The 22,085-nt window shown below is 45.0% G+C and overlaps 1 protein-coding gene across 4 annotated transcripts in view; it reads right to left on the bottom strand.

Moving 5' to 3' along the window:
• Positions 1-489: 489 nt before the first annotated feature.
• The window catches only part of LOC125727431 (NACHT, LRR and PYD domains-containing protein 12-like), a 40,324-nt gene continuing 18,728 nt past the window's right edge, over positions 490-22,085 (bottom strand). For 3 of the 4 annotated variants that reach the window (XM_049004138.1, XM_049004136.1, XM_049004139.1), the window contains 9 exons: positions 21,338-21,401; positions 20,926-21,154; positions 18,607-20,326; positions 13,907-14,080; positions 13,344-13,517; positions 12,723-12,896; positions 3,478-3,651; positions 3,317-3,363; positions 490-1,682 (listed from right to left, as the gene is read on the bottom strand). In XM_049004138.1, coding sequence (XP_048860095.1) covers positions 1,165-1,682; positions 3,317-3,363; positions 3,478-3,651; positions 12,723-12,896; positions 13,344-13,517; positions 13,907-14,080; positions 18,607-20,326; positions 20,926-21,154; positions 21,338-21,401 — 3,274 coding nt within the window. In that variant the 3' untranslated portion in view covers positions 490-1,164. The remainder of the gene's footprint in view (positions 1,683-3,316; positions 3,364-3,477; positions 3,652-12,722; positions 12,897-13,343; positions 13,518-13,906; positions 14,081-18,606; positions 20,327-20,925; positions 21,155-21,337; positions 21,402-22,085) is intronic. The other variant, XM_049004140.1, reaches the window with a different exon arrangement.

Genomic DNA, 22,085 nt, shown 5'->3' with positions numbered 1-22,085 from the left:
TGTTCTGTCCAACGGGGGAGCAACCAGACCTATTACTGGGGGTGGGGGTGGCAAGGGTGTTAATTATTTAACAAATCAAATTTCTTTATTTAAATATATTAATAATAATTTTATTTACTTTAATCCACTGAACCAGGACATAATTATATTTTCCAGTTTTTTTCAGTCTGTTATGTCTCTAGTTAAATGATTATTATACACATTGATTGACAGTCATTGTGTCAGTTATGTTCAGCTGCAGTAATACAGTGAATTTAACTTAATCCAGCAGACTGTGGTTTCATTATGTTACTCAGTTATGCTTTGGGTGACGCTGAACCAGGACATTAATAGGACAGAACAGAAAGCCTTTATTGTCACTGTACAGGGAGGGAATACAGTAAATGGACATAAATATACAATATATGAAATGTACATATACAGGAGAAGGGGATAGCCCCCCCGAATCAGGATTACATTTAATTATATTTTAGTCAGAGAGAAAACGTATAAAAAACAATATTTTTCATGTTTATTCAGCTCACTGAACACAGTCATTTATTTTTTGTAAAACACACAGTACTGTGCAAAAGTCTTAGGCAGTCCAAAGAAATGTTTAAAGCTGTTTATCTGGGTAGCAAGTGTACTTTGGCTTAGAACAAAAAACACAATTTAACATTAGAACGTGTGCAAATTAAAAGTAACACAATAAAAACTAGTAATAATTTCTTTTGTTTCCTAAAAAGTTACTGATATCTAGTTGGATGGCTAGATGAACACCGCTTCAGTTCCCAATCTTCTCCTCAGGGGCACCTCAGCCGTTCCACGATTTTGTTAAATTTCACCAACAGCCCAATTAAATAATTAAATATATCAGTTTAAAAAGTCAGTGACAGATTGACTAGCTGTATGAGGTGTGTTAGTGGCCAAGTCAAAAAACACATGGCTGCACTGGACGGTCACTGCAAATACTAGGATGATTTTAGCAGAGGTTCTGAAATGGCGAAGCTGACACACTTTGACAGGCATCATATCATAGTTTTACACCAACAGGAGGATAATCTAAACATCATTTTCTTTGTCTGCCTAAGACTTTTGCACAGTTCTGTACATTTCAGAGTAAAAAGGATTATAAAGGTTAAAAAGCAGAGATTTTACCTTTTTGCCAGGAGAACCAGCAACACGTCACAGTGACACTGAGGAGTTTATAAAAACCCGAAACCCTGGACAGAGGGACTCAGTGAATGAGGAGGTGAGTCTGTGCAGGGGGGTCAGTCCATCAGAGGAGACTCTGTAGAAGGACAGAGCACCAGCCCCCCAGTCCAGATACACTCCTACTCTGCGGGAGCCTGAGGGCTCTATGGGTATGTGAGTCTGTTTATTATTGTGCAGGACAGAGTAACTGTCAGTATTACAGCACAGACTCCATGACTTGTCATTGTCTCCAAGCCCACAGTCACTCCCTCCTTTCCTCCTGATCCCTTTATAAGTCACTCCTATCAGGACTGCATCTCCATCCCACTCAGCCTCCCAGTAACAGCGACCAGTCAGACTCTCTCTGCACAGAACTTGGTTCCAGCGGTCAAATCTCTCTGGATGATCAGGATATGGCTGCTCTGCCCCCCCTGTCACCTTCCTGTTCCCCCCTGACAGAGACAGGTCTCTGTGTGCTGTGTTGGGGTCCAGCGTCAGCTGGCAGGAGTCTGTAGGCAGGAGGAAGAGCCATTAATCCCATCAGGCCGCCTGTACTTTATGTTTCTGTACGATATAAAAACAGCACAGCTTCCCCTAAGGAAGCGGGAACTGAAGTTTATGAAACATAAAGCGGGCGCGCGACGGCGGCGGGAAGAGCCGACAAAATGGGGCGCGAGCTAAACTAACAGCTTAATTAATTTAATAAAAAAATGACAAAGCAGCGACATTCATCAGACATATTCATCACAAGCATATTTACCACACAACGGCACCAGAGATCAATACTAAAGTCAGTGTCTTTCCTTCAAACCGCTAATTCCGGCGCATCCGGCTCGAAAATGGCCATCAATAACAGAATATTTAAGTAATATTATTACACGTTTAAAGTGATATTTAATAAACATTTGGACCTGGATTCTGATATAAACGATGATTCCGGCACAGATCGTGCGCGCATCATAAAAAACAGGAAGGTTTTCATTAATTCAGAAAAATATTGCTCTGAAAAACGGGATTATTATCTCATTAATTCGGAAAAACAGAATAAATTTTTCCCAGATGAATGCAATACGCTTCCATAGAGAACCGCTTACCGCGCGCGTGACTGTAGATCCTGCGCCGCTGCCGCGAGGCGTGAGCCCCGCATCTCGCGCACGCACGCGGCCGCTCTAATTTGTTAACATGGGCGCCGAAATGAAATTTGATATTTTCCGCCGCACATCCAGTGTGTCCCGGGCGCTAATTTCTTTTAGCACCGTGGATCAGGTGAACTTTTTAATATTCATGAGTGAAGCCCTACACGATTGGCTGGCTGATTAATATTTATGAGAGGGGCACTACTTCATTGGCCAGTTAACATCGACTTGTGCTGCCTGTTTCTTCTACCTAAAGCAGGGGTGTCCAAATCCAGTCCTGGGGGGCCGGTGCCCTGTGTAGCTCAGCTCTTTCCCTGTTCCACCATAAATAATTCAGCTCAAGAGCTGTGTGGTTATTAGCACAAGGAGATGAATCAGGTGTGTTAAATGAGGGGAAACCCAAAAATGTGCAGGACTCTGGCCTTCCAGGACTGGATTTGGGCTCCCCTGGTTTAAGGGATTCAGTGACCAATCAGTAATATTCTCTCATGAATTTTAAGGAATGTTCCAGAACCACCCTGTAAAAATGCAAATTCACATTTTGCACTTGAGGAGAGAGTCCGGTCTCACTGCCTACAGGTGCCTCCTTAGGACAATACTAACGAATCTCTCACAGAAAACACATACACTCACGGCATCCGCAAAAAGAACAAATGCAAAGGATTCTTTTTTTGTGAAATTAAATATGTATAACTAATTCAGAATATATTTAACCATCCTACACTCCCACACAAACACGAAGATAATACAAGCAGCTATAAACCATTTGCAAAAAATATTTTAAAAACCGATTAAATTAATTGATAGTGTTTTAGTGATGATTTTGATTTTTTGTTTCGCGTTTGGATGTTTGTCTAAAATGACATGAAACTCACCTAAACACAAACATGGAAATCCATCTACACACAATGCAAAAAGCCACACTCATCACAACAATTGTGTGAATACACCCATAACATACAGTAGTATTCATGGTATTATTAATAAAAACATGCAAAGACACTTACATTTCTGTAAGCCTGCTCTGGTCCTGCACTCTCCACCGTAATCCACACTACAGGAGAAGCAGAATGATATAGTACTGCTGTATGCATTTATTTATTGGTGCCTCTTCTTCACATACATGCATAAGTATCTGTAGCGTGTCAGACAAACACTCTGTACTCACTGCAGCTTCTCCAGTTTACAGCTGGGATCCTCCAGTACAGCAGAAAGCAGCTTCACTCCTGAGTCTCCTGGGTGATTGTAGCTCAGGTCCAGCTCTCTCAGGTGTGAGGGGTTTGATCTCAGAGCTGAAGCCAGGGAAGAACAGCCTTCTTCTGTGACTCTACAGCCTGACAGTCTGCAGAAAGATGGAAAAAAAATCCACAATAAATAAGATCACCTGACCATTACAAGCATTACTTTTAAGCAAAAGTGATTCCTCTAATAAATATTTCAATAATCACGCAAAATTAACATCTTTTGAACATTTTATAAGAACCTATACTTCTCAGAACCAGATCCAGTTGATATAGAATCATTTAAAAATAATCTAGACTTACCCATATTAACCAATGAAACAGCAGATGCCCTTGATGCCAGAGGTGGAGATTTCAGGTCCAGAGAGAACAAATCCAGACCAAGATTTTGTTTCAACCAACCAGATGAATACAAAGAGTCACAATCACAGAGACTCAACTGGTTTGTTGAAACAAAATCTTGGTCTGGATTTGTACTCCCTGGACCTGAAATCTCCACCTCTGCTTGATGCACCATTAACATCAGAAGAACTCCATAAGGTCCTCAACCAAATGCCTAACAACCAATCGCCAGACCCGATGGTTACCCTGCAGAAATGTATAGGCCATTACAGTGTTATTGAAACCTGATAAAGACCCAACACAGCCCTCCAGTTACCCGCCACTCTCATTAATGAATAACTTGAAAATCATTACAAAAGCTCTCGCCACTCAGTTACAGACAGTCATTCCTACTATAATCCATCCTGATCAGACAGATTTCATCAAGACCAGACATGCCTCGGACAACATCTATAGATTATTTAATTTAGTCTAGACTGCTCAGCATACCCATAGTAAAACCATGATTACATCATTAGATGCAGAAACGGCATCTGACAGTCAGGTGGACATTCCTCTTTAATACATTGCATAGATTTGGCTTCGGAGAGTCGTTCACCCACTGGGTTAAAATACTGTAGACCTCAGCCAAAGCTACAGTGTCACAGATGGGATCACATCACCTGCATTCACACTCCGACGGGGAAGACGGCCTGTATGCCCACTCTCTCCTTCACTGTTTACCATCTTCATAGAAACAATTGTGGCAGCAATACGACAGAACAGTGAAATAAATGGAATTAATACTAATAACAACACAAAATTAATCTCTATGCAGATGATATCTTGCTGTTTTTATGAAACCCTCAAAATATGAAATTTTAATTTTATTAATACCTTTTCAAATCTATCAAACTACACAATAAACTGGAAAAAAACCCATAATATTCTCACTGTCTGAAGATGCCTGGGATTCAGCCGATCAGGATGGTCCATTTCACACTGGAAATATCCGGTACTTGGGTATCTACATCTCCCACAGGCTGTCTGACTTGGTTACTCTCAACTACACCCCCTTATTCAAAACAATAGATGAGTCTCCCACTTCAATGAATAAAAATAAAATTACTCGTCCAGAATAAATTCAGAAAAATTCTTTCAAACTCATTAATGTCACATTTTTGCTGGAAAAACAAAAACTCAAAATCAAACATTCCACATTACAGAAAAGTAAATCTCAAGTTGGATTACAAGCTCATTTTTCTTAATTATTACTTAGCAAATCAACTGCAAGACTTAACTAAATGGTCACACTACAGCAGTAACAGCAGCTCATGGTTACAGCAGGAGCAGCTGTACTGTAAAAATCTCAGACATGCAGACTTACTCAAAATTTCATTAAAGAAATAAAACTGCTTTAACAACACAGTGCTGCCATTTCCACAGCACTGACAGCCCAGAGGAAAGCCATTAAAATCACTAACTGTACTCTCAGACCCTGTAAATACACGCCAATCTGGAATAATCTGGACTCCCTACTTCACAATATCACTATTCACTATCACTCACGGGAACAGAAAGGGATTACACATCTCCACCTCCTTTTCAGTAACAGTCATTTCATGACATTCGAAGACTTAATCCATAAATACGAGTTGAGAATAAGCAAAAAAAAAACAAAATGAACCTCACACATAATACACTGAATCCTCCTCAGATGAGACAACATTCTGCAACTTAAAAATAAAAAGAAACCTCTAGAATATATAATCCTCCATCTGCGACAGACACATTGATATTTGTACCAAAAATTAACTGGAATAAGGACCTTATCTTTTCCCCCAGCTCTGATTTCTGGATGGACGTCTGCAACAACATATTCACAGTGACAAATACTGGCCTTCAGTTCAGTACAAAGTAATTCACATAAAACATGTGACTCAATATAAAAAGTAGTCAGTACTGATACCTGCTCACAGTGTACAAGGGGTGTCACAGATAATTATCTGCATGCTCTGTGGGCCTGTATACCTGCTCACAGTGTACAATGGGTGTCACAGATAATTATCTGCATGCTCTGTGGGCCTGTATACCTGCTCACAGTGTTCAAAGGGTGTCACAGATAATTATCTGCATGCTCTGTTGGCCTGTATACCTGCTCACAGTGCACCATGGGTGTCACAGATAATTATCTGCATGTTCTGTGGGCCTGTATACCTGCTCACAGTGCACCATGGATGTCACAGGTAATTATCTGCATGCATTGTCCTGCTGAAATACACAAGGCCTTCCCTGAAACAGACGTCCTCTGGAGGGGAGCATGTGTTGCTCTAAAACCTTTATATACCTTTCAGCATTCATAGTTCCTTCCAAAACATGCAAGCTGCCCATACCGTATGCACTTATGCACCCCCATACCATCAGAGATGCTGGCTTCTGAACTGAACGCTGATAACACGCTGGAAGGTCTCCCTCCTCTTTAGCCCGGAGGACACGGCGCCCTTCATTACCAACAAGAATGTCGGATTTGGACTCGTCTGACCATAGAACACTTTCCCACTCTGAAACAGTCCATTTCACATGAGTCTTGGCCCACAGGACACGACGGCGCTTCTGGACCATGTTCAGTTATGGCTTCCTTTTTGCATGATAGAGCTTTAGCTGGCATCTGCAGATGGCACGGCGGATTGTGTTTACCGACTGTGCTTTCTGGAAGTATTCCTGGGCCCATTTAGTAATGTCACTGACACAATCATGCCGATGAGTGATGCAGAGTCGTCTGAGGGCCCGAAGACCACGGGAATCCAATACAGGTCTTCGGCCTTTGAACATTTGTAATATTATCTATGTTCTGTTGTGAATAAAATATAGGCTCATGTGACTTGAAAGTGTTTTATTTGTTATTTCATTCAAATATAAAGTACTTTTCTAGAATTCTGGTTGTTTGTATGTTTGCTGGGGGGCGGCATGGTGGCGCAGTGGTTAGCACTGTTGCCTCACACCTCTGGGACCCGGGTTCAAATCTCCACCTGGGTCACAAGTGTGTGGAGTTTGCATGTTCTCTCCATGTCGTCGTGGGGTTTCCTCCGGGTACTCCGGTTTCCCCCCACAGTCCAAAAACATGCTGAGGCTAATTGGAGTTACTAAATTGCCCGTAAGCGTGCATGTGTGAGTGACTGGTGTGTGTGTGCCCTGCGATGGGCTGGCCCCCCATCCTGGGTTGTTCCCTGCCTCGTGCCCATTGCTTCTGGGATAGGCTCCGGACCCCCCGCGACCCAGTAGGATAAGCGGTTTGGAAAATGGATGGATGGATGTATGTTTGCTGGGGGCGGCATGGTGGTGCAGTGGTTAGCACTATTGCCTAACACCTCTGGGACCCGGGTTCAAGTCTCCGCCTGGGTCACATGTGTGTGGAATTTGCATGTTCTCCCCATGTCGTCGTGGGGTTTCCTCCGGGTACTCCGGTTTCCACCACAGTCCAAAAACATGCTGAGGCTAATTGGAGTTGCTAAATTGCCCGACTGGTATGTGAATGTGCCCTGCGATGGGTTGGCCCCCCTCCTGGGTTGTTCCCTACCTTTTGCCTATTGCTTCCGGGATAGGACCCCCTGCGACCCAGTAGGATAAGCGGTTTGGAAAATGGATGGATGGATGTATGTTTGCAGCAAACTATTTTGTGAATAAAAGCTACCTCAACGCCCACCGCCCCCTTACTTTTTTGCAGTTATTTTAATTAATTATTATTATTACTGTTTAATTCATGTATTGTATGTTTCAATCATTACAGATATGTATGAAAGTGTGTCTGTGTATGTATGGACATTCATATCTATGTATTAATATACACTGCTCTAAAAAATTGAAGGAACACTTTTTAATCAGAGTATAGCATCAAGTCTATTAAACTTCTGGGATATTGATCAGGTCAGTTAAGTAGCGGAGGGGGTTGTTAATCAGTTTCAGCCGCTTTAGTGTTAATGAAATTATCAACAGGTGAACTAGAGGGGCAACAATGAGACGACCCCCAAACCAGGAATGGTTTAACAGGTGGAGGCCACTGGCATTTTTCCCTCCTCATATTTTATGACGGTTTTTTCACTAGTTTTGCATTTGGCGACGGTCGGTGTCACTACTGGTAGCATGAGGCGATACCTGGACCCTACAGAGGTTGCACAGGTAGTCCAACTCCTCCAGGATGGCGCATCAATACGTACCATTGCCAGAAGGTTTGCTGTGTCTCCCAGCACAATCTCAAGGCCATGGAGGAGATTCCAGGAGACAGGCAGATACTCAAGGAGAGCTGGACAGGGCCGTAGAAGGTCCTTAACCCATCAGCAGGACCGGTATCTGCTCCTTTGTGCAAGGAGGAACAGGATGAACACTGCTGGAGCCCTACAAAATGACCTCCAGCAGGCCACTGGTGTGAATGTTTCTGATTGTTTGGTCAGAGACAGACTTCATGAGGGTGGCTTGAGGGCCCAACGTCCTCTAGCGGGCCCTGTGCTCACTGCCCGGCACCATGGAGCTCGATTGGCATTTGCCATAGATTACCAGAATTTGCAGGTCTGCTACTGGTGCCCTGTGCTTTTCACAGATGAGAGCAGGTTCACCCTGAGCGCATGTGACAGACGTGAAAGGGTCTGGAGAAGCCATGGAGAACGTTATGCTGCCTGCAGCATTGTTCAGCATGACCGGTTTGGTGGTGGGTCAGTGATGGTCTGGGGAGGCATATCCATGGAGGGACGCACAGACCTCTACAGGCTAGACAACGGCACCTTGACTGCCATTAGGTATCAGGATAAAATCCTTGAACCCACTGTCAGACCCTATGCTGGTGCAGTGGGTCCTGGGTTCCTCCTGGTGCACGACAATGTGGCAAGACCATGTAGGCAGTTCCTGGAGGATGAAGGAATTGATACCATTGACTGCCCCCCACAGACATTATGTTTCGTCCATTCGATGCCACCAGGTTGCACCTCAGACTGTCCAAAAGCTCAGTGATACCCTGGTCCAGATCTGAGAGGAGATCCCCCAGGACACCATCCATGGTCTCATTAGGACCATGCCCCGACATTGTCAGGCATGCATACAACCACGTGGGGACCATACAAACTACTGAGTATGATTCTGAGTTACTGTAATGAAATTTCAACAAAATGGACTAGCCTGCCGCATCATTTTTCACTTTGATTTTCGGGGTGTCTTTGAATTCAGCCCTCTGTAGGTTGATAATTTCATTTCCATCAAACGATGTGGCAGCCTTTCATTCCTAACACATTACCCAGTCTACATCAGTATAGATATCCAGCGTGATTTTTTTTTCCCCATTGATATCTGATGTGTTTTTAAAGTGTTCCTTAAATTTTTTTGAGGAGTGTATATGTGTGATAATTTTTTATTTACTAATTTCTTTTTGGCAATTACGGCTTCAATCATCCACAATCATCATATATAAATAGAATCCTTCGTTTTTTACTTTTTTGCATTTATCTCCTTTTCTTTTCCTCTCCCCTCTACGACTCCTCACATTAAATACTGACTTCATTCGCCCCCCCATTCCTGCCACTTCAACTAGCCTCTACTTTGGAGTAGTGGTTCTTTTCACCGGTGCCTCTGGGTGGGGCAGGTCACCTAGTGCACTGGGGGTGGGGTGTCGCAGACACTCTCACAGACAGATACCCTGTCACAGACACTCTCACAGACACATACACTGTCACAGACACTGTCACACACACGTACCCTGTCACAGACACTCTCACACACACGTATCCTATCGCAGACACTCACACATGCGTACCCTGCCTCAGACACTCTCACACACACGTACCCTGCCACAGACACTCTCACACACACGTAACCTGCCACAGACACTCTCACACACACGTACCCTGCCTCAGACACTCTCACACATACGTACCCTGCCACAGACACTCTCGCACACACGTATCCTGCCGCAGACACTCTCGCACACACGTATCCTGCCGCAGACACTCTCACACAAGCGTACACTGTCACAGACACTCTCACACAAGCGTACCCTGTCACAGACACTCTCACACACGCGTACCCTGTCACAGACACTGTCATACACACGTACCCTGTCACAGACACTCTCACACACACGTACCCTGGCACAGACACTCTCACACACATGTACCCTGCCACAGACACTCTCACACACACGTAACCTGCCACAGACACTCTCACACACACGTACCCTGCCTCAGACACTCTCACACATACGTACCCTGCCACAGACACTCTCGCACACACGTATCCTGCCGCAGACACTCTCGCACACACGTATCCTGCCGCAGACACTCTCACACAAGCGTACACTGTCACAGACACTCTCACACAAGCGTACCCTGTCACAGACACTCTCACACACGCGTACCCTGTCACAGACACTGTCATACACACGTACCCTGTCACAGACACTCTCACACACACGTACCCTGGCACAGACACTCTCACACACACGTACCCTGCCACAGACACTCTCACACAGACATACACTATCACAGACACTCTCACACACACGTACCCTGCCACAGACACTCTCACACACACGTATCCTGCCACAGACACTCTCACACACACATACACTATCACAGACACTCTCACACACACGTACACTGTCACAGACACTCTCACACACACGTACTCTGCCAGAGACACTCTCACACACGTACCCTGTCACAGACACTCTCACACACACGTACCCTGCCGCAGACACTCTCACACACACGTACCCTGTCGCAGACACTCTCACACACACGTACCCTGCCGCAGACACTCTCACACACACGTACCCTGCCGCAGACACTCTCACACACACGTACCCTGTCGCAGACACTCTCACACACACGTACCCTGTCAGACACTCTCACACACATGTACCCTGTCACAGACACTCTCACACACACGTACCCTGTCACAGACACTCTCACACACACGTACCCTGTCACAGACACTCTCAAACACACGTACCCTGCCGCAGACACTCTCAAACACACGTACCCTGCCGCAGACACTCTTACACACACGTACCCTGTCACAGACACTCTCAAACACACGTACCCTGCCGCAGACACTCTCAAACACACGTACCCTGCCGCAGACACTCTCAAACACACGTACCCTGCCGCAGACACTCTCAAACACACGTAGCCTGCCGCAGACACTCTCAAACACACGTACCCTGTCGCAGACACTCTCACACACACGTACCCTGCCGCAGACAGTCTCACACACACGTACCCTGCCACAGACACTCTCACACACACGTACCCTGCCACAGACACTCTCACACACACTGCATTATATGCGAGTCCGCTATATCCGATGCTTTTTCTGCATGTAATTAAAGGTGCACAACCGGCAGTCCTCGTCTGTTATAGACGATATTCCGTTACAAGCGAGTCCATTATAACAGGATTATACTGCACCTTTGACTCCACCTAGCAGACATACTTATAAGGGGATTGAGGTATGGACGTTTTGAAAGGTATGACAGAAAGAAGCTTTTTCTGTCAGTTACTTAAAATGTTAGTGCCAGGAGTTTTCAAAACATTATACAACATTGACTGGAATCAAATTCAACTACCTGATTAAACAAAAATGCTTTTGTGGCAATAAACATTAAAGGTGGATTTAGCGTAAAAAGAAGGATGGTTATAATGAAATGAACCTTATCCCAACTGTAAGATATGGTGGAGGTTCCTGATTTTCCTCCAAAAACCCTGGAAACCTTGTTAGGGTACATGGCACTATGGGGTCCATGAGATACCAGGACATTTTATATCAAAATTTGGCTGCTGCTGCCAGGAAACAAAAACTGGGCCTTCAATGGATCATCCAGTAGGACGGTGATCCTAAGCACATGTCCAAATCAACATTAAAATGGTCAGCTGACCGCAGAATCAAGCTTCTGCCATGGCCATCTCAGTCCCCTGACCTGAACCCCACTGAAAACCTGTGGGCTGAGCTGAAGAGGAGAGTGCACAAAAGAGGGCCGAGGACCCTGGGTGATCTGGACAGATTCTGTAAAGAGGAATGGTCTCAGATGCCCTGCTCTGTATTCTCCAACCTTATAAAATGTCATAGGAGACTCAGTGCTGTTATACTGGCAAAGGGAGGCTGTACAGAGTATTAAAAGCAGGGCTGCCAATAATCGTGGCACATGTGTGTTTGTTGAAAATTATTATTTCTTGATGAAGGATTTGTTTTTCTTTGAATACATTTATTTCAATGAAAGGTTGGATTTTTCTAATTTTTTTCAGTGTGAGATGAAGCTGTTTCGCCAAAAGGTGGATTTTTTTCTAACCCTTTTTACAAATCTTTACAAGGGGGCCAATAATTGTGGAGGGACTGTATATTGTTTATATACGACACTGTATTTGTACTAAATGGTGGTAAGTTAAGCATGTCATCTACTGTCAACACCCGTGTAAAATAATCATTAAACTCATTTACTATATAAATTTTCATTTTCAATTATAAGGCCGTTACTATCCTGCAGATGAGTGAGTTCAGCTTTTAGAGCTCTTTTGGAGTTAAAATATTGGAAGAAACTTTTAATGTCATCCTTAACCTCCAATGCAATCTTCCTTTCGACATTCCACTTACTGTAGCGAGTCTAATGTTATTTTTTAAGTCAACCTATAGACTTTGATACTCCTGCTTTATTTTGAAATCATTAGTTATTTTCTACCTTAGTATTTCCACTGTACAGTGTGAAATACCCAGTAATACTCACCGCACTACCCACAATTTACAGTATGGAATACCCAGTAAGACTGACCTCAGTAACTCCAGTTTACAGTGTGGAATACCCAGTCAGACTTACCTCAGTATCTCCAGTTTACAGTGTAAGTCCCCCAGTCCAGCAGAAAGCAGCTTCACTCCTGAGTCCTGCAGGTCATTGTCACTCAGGTCCAGCTCTCTCAGGGGTGAGGAGTTTGATCTGAGAGCTGAAACCAGTGCCTCACAGCATTTCTCTGTGAGTTCACACCAGCCCACCCTTAAAAAAATGAAACACTTTTAAATCCACTTTTTACACTGCAGCACTGTATTCAAATGAGGAGAATAGGGACCATGACATAATGGATTTTCAGAAAACAATTAAATTTTTAAAAATAATTTTAACAATCATTCCGATTCTGTTTGGTGTCCATTATTTTTTTGTCCATAACACGTTAAAGTCAACATGTTTATCTGTAACAGTGCCGTTAACTTTGCTAACCAACACAAATGTTTTGCATGGATTGTATGGTTGAATGGATATTTCCTGCTTCACTGCTTAATTATTTCTAGCATGGATCGAGGGCTGATAAGATTGTGGGATATAAGGAAGTAGGATAAGAAAACAGAAGCTGTTTGTGTTTGTTTATTATGTAACTGCTGAAAGGCATTGTGGGTTTTCTTACTGTCCAGTTACGTTTGTGTAAAATGCATATTCTGTACTCACTGCAGCTTCTCCAGTTTACAGCTGAGATCCTCCAGTACAGCAGAGAGCAGCTTCACTCCTGAGTGTCCTGGGTGATTGTAGCTCAGATCCAGTTCTCTCAGGTGTGAGGGGTTTAACTTCAGAGCTGAAGCCAGGGAAGAACAGCCTTCTTCTGTGACTCTACAGCCTGACAACCTGCAGAGAGAGAGACAGAAACTCCCCAATAAATAATATCACCTCACCATTATAATTATTAAATAAATACAGCCCTCAGTATCTCCTCCGTAATGTGTGAAATACTGAGTAATACCGACCTCAGTATCCCCAATTTGCAGTGTGAAATACCCAGTAATACTGACCTCAGTACCCCCAGTTTACAGTGTGAATTACTCAGTAATACTGACCTCAGTACCTGCAGTTTACAGTGTGGAATACCCAGTAATACTGGCCTCAGTATCTCCAGTTTACAGTGTGAATTACCCAGTAATGCTGGCCTCAGTACCCCCAGTTTACAGTGTGGAATACCCAGTAATACTGGCCTCAGTATCCCCAGTTTACAGTGTGGAATACCCAGTAATACTGACCTCAATATCTTCAGTTTACAGTGTAAATTCCCCAGTGCAGCAGAGAGCAGCTTCACTCCTGAATCCTTCAGGTTATTGTCACTCAGGTCCAGCTCTCTCAGGGGGGAAGAGTTTGATCTTAGAGCTGAAGACAGCACTTCACAGTGTTTATCTATGAGATCACAGCTGTTCAGCCTGAAACAGAAAACACTTTAAGACACAGACATACACACATCCTACACATTAGTAAAATACAAAGCATTACAATAAGCATTTGTTTTCAGTATAATTAGCAGCATAGCTTACACCTCAAAATGAATTATAGTCTGCAGAATGTTCTGTGCGTCTGACAATCTGCTGCAGTTATCCATCCATCCATTTTCCAAACCGCTTATCCTATTGGGTCGCGGGGGGTCCGGAGCCTATCCCGGAATCAATGGGCACGAGGCAGGGAACAACCCAGGATGGGGGGCCAGCCCATCGCAGGGCACACTCACACACCATTCACTCACACATGCACACCTACGGGCAATTCAGCAACTCCAATTAGCCTCAGCATGTTTTTGGACTGTGGGGGGAAACCGGAGTACCCGGAGGAAACCCCACGACGACATGGGGAGAACATGCAAACTCCACACACATGTGACCCAGGCGGACACTCGAACCCGGGTCCCAGAGGTGTGAGGCGACAGTGCTAACCACTGCACCACCATGCCGCCCCCTGCTGCAGTTATATGATCACTAATTGTGAGTCAGTGCATCTTTGCTCAAAACTAGAGGTAAAAACATTAAGTAGAAGCTACAGCCAAAAATCACAGAATATACAGGAATATATAGGAACAAATCAACAGCAAGATGGATGTGAACCTCCCATAACAGTCAGACCAGTGCTTCCAGTGCAGTCCTTAGTCATCTTTCTGCCAGGTGTCCCTACACTCGACACGTATCACTGAAAGGAGGAGATGTGAACATTCCCAGCAGCTAATGCAGCAGCAACTGGCACTTGGATTCCTGATCCCATGAGTAAAATCCTTTTTCTCCCTGTATTGTTATACCTGAGAACATGTCAAATCACCAATTACGTTTGGGTGATATGACGATATTATCGGTAATAAGCGTAATCAGACAAGTATCCCGGTGTTGATATCTGACAGTGACTAACCGGCAATTATCGTCTTTGCTGGGGAAACGTGCTTAGGCTACATACAAAGCAAGATAACAGAAGGATCCATGATTTGCTTTCAGTTCAGCCTTCTAGCCAAAGATTCTGAAGCAGTTAAAAAGAAACATTGCGCAGAATTTCACAAGCATTGTCCCTTGCAGTAACCATGCGTTCGCCATTCTTGTAAGTTCAGTATTGTCACATCACCAACTTCTATCTCTGAGTCAGCAGCCAGAATGTCAGTCATTCAAGTGCAGCTTTCTGGTGGGAATTTTGAGCTTCTCAACTCAGTTTTTTGTGTCTGAGTCTCAGGCACGGCTTTAAGTGTGTCCCTGACCCGCCGTCTCGGTGGAGGACTGTCTGCTCGCGGCCGGTGGTTTTGGGCATGTGCGGCAGGCCTGCCCACGAGGGGAGCTCTCCCCAGGGGAGCGCGAGGAGGGGCGCGAGGCCCCGGCGCTGGTGCGGGACACCGAGCACCGCGGGGGCGCCGATACTGTAGTAACGGACTTGGACTCAGACCGTGGGGACCGGGAGGGGACCCTGCCCGTAGTCACTGCCCCCACCCCCGCTCCCGAGCCACGCCGGGATGGCCGGCTGACAGAGGAGCCCGGTCCGGACGCAGCAGGGCCCGCTGGCGGAGGCGCGGTGAGTGACTCCGCTCCCCCTGAGAAAGCGGGCTGACAGAGGAGCCCGGCCCGGACACAGCAGGGCCTGCTGGGGGCAGTGCGGTGAGTGACTCCGCACCTGCTGAGTCTGGCACTGACCCACCTGTAGACACACCGCAGCGGAACATCCCGAGCCTGAGCTGGACCTGCACTTACTGGATTCTGATAAAGATCATGAGGACATAGAGAGTTTGGCTGATGACTTGGAGGACTCACAGGCCTCCATGGACTCCAGTACCCCTGTATGTAGGACCAAGGTTTACTCTCTTGAGCAGATCTGTTTCTTTCTGGACAGCACTAAAGGCCAGAGAAAACCTAAGATAGAGTCCTATGTCCCTGATTGGAAACTGTTTTACCTTCATGTACGATGGCGATGAGGAAATTTACTTTGGACGAGCTTGATAAATAGAAGCGGTGCAGATTAAAGAAGCTTCACACCCCCTTGTGGAATTGGAGTGCTGACATTCAGGGACTCCCCATGCCTGTGTTCCCACCTGCCTCTCCCTCCTACTTATGCTGCCGTAGCCATATCTGCCGGAGCTTACATACTGCACTCATCTGTTTGCACTGCCTCTAGTCTCCCCTACTTTGGCTAACTGCACATTTTATTTCTCCTACTCCCCCTGGCTGTGCTGCCTGGAGACCCCACATTTTTAAGATGTCCTGTCTACCCTGCTGCAGGTCTCCACTACCTGTGACGTCCTTCCGGCCTGCTCACCCTTCTGCCTGTGACATCTTCCCTGTTTACCCTGCTGCCGTCCTACTGTTCGCCCCCCCATCTGAAGCAGCTCCAGCACTTGCTGTCATCACCTCCCTGCCCCCCACTTTGTGACTGAAATGTTAAGATTGGGATAATGTGAATTAGGACTTTGCCATCTTGATCATTTGACTTCCTCTGCTGCCCCCTGCAGGATGGGCTCCTCCTTTGAGTCTGGTTAGGGTTAGGGCTTCCTCTGCTGCCCCCTGGAGGATGGGCTCCCCCTTTCAGTCTGGTTAGGGTTAGGGCTTCCTCTGCTGCCCCCTGGAGGATGGGCTCCCCCTTTGAGTCTGGTTAGGGTTAGGGCTTCCTCTGCTGCCCTCTGGAGGATGGGCTCCCCCTTTGAGTCTGGTTAGGGTTAGGGCTTCCTCTGCTGCCCCCTGCAGGATGGGCTCCCCCTTTCAGTCTGGTTAGGGTTAGGGCTTCCTCTGCTGCCCCCTGCAGGATGGGCTCCCCCTTTCAGTCTGGTTAGGGTTAGGGCTTCCTCTGCTGCCCCCTGGAGGATGGGCTCCCCCTTTCAGTCTGGTTAGGGTTAGGACTTCCTCTGCTGCCCTCTGGAGGATGAGCTCCCCCTTTGGGTCTGGTTAGGGTTAGGGCTTCCTCTGCTGCCCCCTGGAGGATGGGCTCCCCCTTTCAGTCTGGTTAGGGTTAGGGCTTCCTCTACTGCCCCCTGGAGGATGGGCTCCCCCTTTGAGTCTGGTTAGGGTTAGGGCTTCCTCTGCTGCCCCCTGCAGGATGGGCTCCCCCTTTCAGTCTGGTTAGGGTTAGGGCTTCCTCTGCTGCCCCCTGGAGGATGGGCTCCCCCTTTGAGTCTGGTTAGGGTTAGGGCTTCCTCTGCTGCCCCCTGGAGGATGGGCTCCCCCTTTCAGTCTGGTCCCTCCCAAGGATTCTTCTTTCTAGGGTAATTTTCCTTGCCACTGTCCCCTCTGACTTGCTTACTGGGGGCTTTGGGCAGGGATGCTGTAAAGTGCTTTGAGATGATGTAATGTTGTGAAAACACACTATATAAATAAAACTAAACTGAACTGAAATTGCATTCAGTGTTTGGTGGGGGGGGGACTCAAAATGAGATCTGAACCAGCAACCTTCCGCTCATGGACACAGAGTCCGAGCCCAAAGAGTCACGCACCACACCCAGTATTTACAGAAATGCGTCCTACAGCATCCAGAACTGAAACGAATATGAGTGGTTTTCCCACTATTAATGAAAACTGGACCATTCTGTATGATGCTGTATCTTTGGTTATTTGTTACACAAAGGATGGTCGTGGAAATCTTGTCTTTTTTGTTTTTACTACATCACTACCTTCAGTTAATATAAACTAGATTAAAAAGGAACCTTGTTGATAAAAGAGAGGAAATAAATTACATGTATACATATTCATTTTATATTTTAAACAATGTCTTAAGCTATGTCTGCCGGACAAGATGTGTCGTCACATCCTCAGCCAGGTGCAGCTGAGGCCAGCAGAGGGCGCCAGTGAGCAGCCAGAGACAGCAGTCATACGGAAGCTCCCAGCTCTGGGCTCCATCACATGAACACGCCTGCTGACAATAACACTCACATACCACTTATACACCCTGTGGATAAAGAGCCCTCACTGTTTCTATAGCAGGTTAGGATGCTGTGCCTGTGATCAGAAGGCAAACTGGATGGGAATGGAAACGTAGTAACAAACAAAAAGTGACATCACTACCTTCAGTCATTAATAATAATAATAACCGACACTTTTATTGTCCCTGTAGGGAAATTGTCTTTACGCCTCCCACAGCTTGCTCTTTTTTCATAGAGGAAGTTGTCTGCGAAGGGCTGCCACCCGTAGCGGCGCCCAGGGAGCTGGGGGTTAAGGGTCTTGCTCAAGGACCCACAGTCTGAGGCGGGGTTTGAACCTGCGACCTTCTGATTACAGGCACACAGGTTTAGCCCACAGAGCCACACACCGCTCCCTCAATATCAATTATAAAGGCTGTGGTCAAGATTAGCTACTGCTATACAAACAGCTATAGCTGTGATTATCAAAATAAAACTCACTTATTGATCCATGAGGAGAAATATATAATATATATTACACATTTCAAACCATATTCATGTATCACTGCCAGACCAGACATGATTTCCCATCCCCACGTCACTTACAGAGCCGTCCTGGAGTTCTTGACCACAGGCAGCAGCCTGCAGTGCTGTTTATCTGATCTGATGTATTTCTTCAGGTCAAACACATCCAGCTCCTCATCTGACATCAGCATCACAAAGGCCAGAGCTGAGTACTGTGCAGGTGAAAGGTCATCTACTGAAATGTTTCCTGAATTCAGGTATCTTTGTACTTCCTCTACTAGAGAGTTGTCCCCCAGTTCAGTCAGACAGTGGAACAGGTTGATGGTCCTTTCTGGAGATAAATTCTCCTGTATTTTCTCCTTGATGTATTGGGCTGTTTCCTTAATGGTTTGTGAGCAGGTTTCTGTTGGCCCCAGTAGCCTTTGTAACAGAGTCTTACTGGAGTCTGTTGAGAGGCCCAGGAGGAAGCGGAGGTAGAGGTCCAAGTGTCCATTCTTGCTCTCTAATGCCTGATTCACTGCAGTCTCCAGCAAGTCAGCTGATGAGTTTGACAGAAACACATATAAAGCAGCGAGATACTCCTGGATGCTCAGATGCACAAAGCAGTACACCTTCTCCTGGTACAACCCATACTCCTCTTTAAAGACTTCTGTGCACACTCCAGAGTAAACTGAAGTTTCAGTGACATCAATGCCATTCCCTGTCAGATCTTGCTCATAAAATATGAGATTGCCTTTCTCAAGGTTGTCAAAAGCAAGTTTACCAAGTTTTAAAAGGAATTCCTTGCTGTATTCTTTAAGCTTAGTTTTTTGTTTTTTCATATACTTGTCATTTGTTAAACTTGTCTGAAAGATCAGGAAGTGTGTGTACATTTCAGTCAGAGTCCTTGGAATTTCTCCCCTGTCAGTCTCACTAAAAAACCTCTTAAGCACAGTGGCTGAAATCCAGCAGAACACAGGAATGTGGCACATGATGAAGAGGCTCCTTGATGATTTCACATGTGTGATAATCCTGCTGGCCAGGCTCTGATCCCTAAATCTCCTCCTGAAATACTCCTCCTTCTGGGCATCACTGAACCCTCGTATCTCTGTCACCTGGTGGACACACTCAGGAGGTATCTGATTGGCTGCTGCTGGCCGGGAGGTTATCCAGAGGAGAGCGGATGGGAGCAGATTCCCCTTAATGAGGTTAGTCAACAGCACATCTAGTGACGTTTTCTTTGTTACATCAAACCAGCTCTCATTGTTCTGAAAATCCAGAGGAAGGCGACACTCGTCCAGACCATCAAAGATGAACAAGATTTTGTACATAAACAGCTCAGTGGATTCAAGAGATTTCAGTTCTGGGACAAAGTGGCAAAGCAGTTCAATGAGACTGTATTCACCCTTAATCAAATTCAGGTCCCGGAAAGGAAGAGCAAATATGAAGTGAACATCCTGGTTTGCTTTTCCTTCTGCCCAGTCGAGAATAAATTTCTGCACAGAGACTGTTTTTCCGATACCTGCCACCCCTTTAGTGAGTACAGTTCTGATAGGTGTCTCACGCCCACATAAGGGTTTAAATATATCATTGCACTTGACTGTAGTATCTTCTGTTCGCCTTTTCTTGGATGCTGTTTCAATCTGTCTCACTTCATGTTCATCATTGACTGCTCCAGTCCCACCTTCAGTTATGTAGAGTTCTGTGTAAATCTCACTGAGAAGTGTTGGCTGTCCTTCCTTAGCTTTCCCTTCAAATACACACTCAAATTGCTTCTTAAGTTTACATTTCATTTCCTGTTGATGTTGCAGCATGAGCTGTCCTGAAAGGAAATGAGAGGAAAATGCACTAATTCTCACCGTGATCCTGACCAATATGAGAGGAAGAATATTTTCCAAAAACACACTTTTTTGCACATACATATCCTGATATTTCGCTGTGACTGTGAATGTGAAACTGAAAGTATACAGGACCGTGAATAAGCCTTAGGCAGCCAAAGGAAATGTTTAAAGCCATTTATCTGGGTAGTAAGTGTATATCTGCTCAGAACCAAAAAAAACACAAAACCCCTTTTCATTTCCCAAACCTCTCCTCAGGGGCACCACAGCCAGTCCATGTATTTGTTAAATTTCACCACCAGCTCACTTCATTCATTAATTAAATAAGCTTAAAACTCAATGAGATATTGATCAGCCACATGAGGTGTGTTAGTGGTCAAGTAAAAAAATACAGGGATATACTGCACGATTTCTGTAAATATTAGGTTGATTTTGGGAGAGGTTCTGAAATGGCAAACACACTTTGACATACATATTATAGTAGTTCTACACCAACATAAAGACCATTTAAACATCCTTTTCTTTGACTGCCTAAGACGTTTACACAATATTGTACATGTACATAATATTATAAAGTTCTTACTCTTGTCCAGCAGGTCAGCAAGATCATTATGTTTCATGATCCTCAGGATGTACACTGTGATCTTCAGAGCTACCTCTCTAACACTGGTCTTCTGCATCTGACCATCACAGTCCAGGGCATTGTCCTCCTCCAGCTGAGGCTCAGAGCATTCTGGGTAATTCTGATCTAGGTGCCTCACAAACGTCTTCAGCTCGTCCTTTAGGAACTTCATGGCTTTTTCCTCTAGCGACTAAAATAAACAGTCAGAGTTAATTATTGCTACTTACACCAAACCTTTTCAGAGTTTCACTTGTGAATCATAGTTTAAAACATATTTTCTTTAAGATGATGAATTTATTATTATGCAGCTGTATAAAATATAAGCTAATTCACATAACAGCCAAGAAAATATATATCAGCAATAAATACAAACCTTCAATATGGATGATAAACCCGATTTATCATGTAGATCTGAACTGCAATCTTCCATTTGGTCTCTGTGAATTAGGCAGAAACATAAAGACCTCAATTCATCTACACAAATGTAACTGAAAGACTGAAAAGTTCCCCAATAAAATTGCTGTTACTGCAGATAAAGAATAACATTGTGTTATATTACAACACCAATTCCAAAAAGTTGGACATTGTGCAAATTGTAAATAAAAACAGAATGTAATGATATGGAAATCTCATAAACCTGTATTATATTCATAACAAAGTATAGAAAACATATCAGATGTTTAAACTGAGACATTTTGCTATTTCATGAAAAATATTGGCTCATTTTGAATTTCATGACAGCAACGTATCTCAAAAAAGTTGGGATGGGGGCAATAGAAGGCTGGAAAAGTTAGTGGTACAAAATCCCAATGTTAAGATCGCCGGTGAACGGGGAAGGTGCACGGACAGGCAGGCAGGCAAGGATCAGGCAGGCCGGTAGAATAAGGGGGAAACGGGGTTTAATCACAGGACTAAGGGCAGGAAACATCAGACGCCAACTAACATCAATAACAGACCAGGAACCAGGGCAAGACATGGACTCAAATAGACAGGACTGATTGAAAATAATCGGACACAGGTGGGTACGATCCGGGAAGCACACGTGGATAATCAGGGGGGCGTGGCACACACAAGGATCGTACGAGCCGGGTATGACAGACCCCCCCCCTCAGAGGAGGCGA

Source organism: Brienomyrus brachyistius, unplaced genomic scaffold, assembly GCF_023856365.1.
Source record: "Brienomyrus brachyistius isolate T26 unplaced genomic scaffold, BBRACH_0.4 scaffold97, whole genome shotgun sequence".
Lineage (NCBI taxonomy): Eukaryota > Metazoa > Chordata > Actinopteri > Osteoglossiformes > Mormyridae > Brienomyrus > Brienomyrus brachyistius.
The sequence above is the reverse complement of the archived record's forward strand: the minus strand, read 5'-3'. Positions and strand labels throughout refer to the sequence as shown.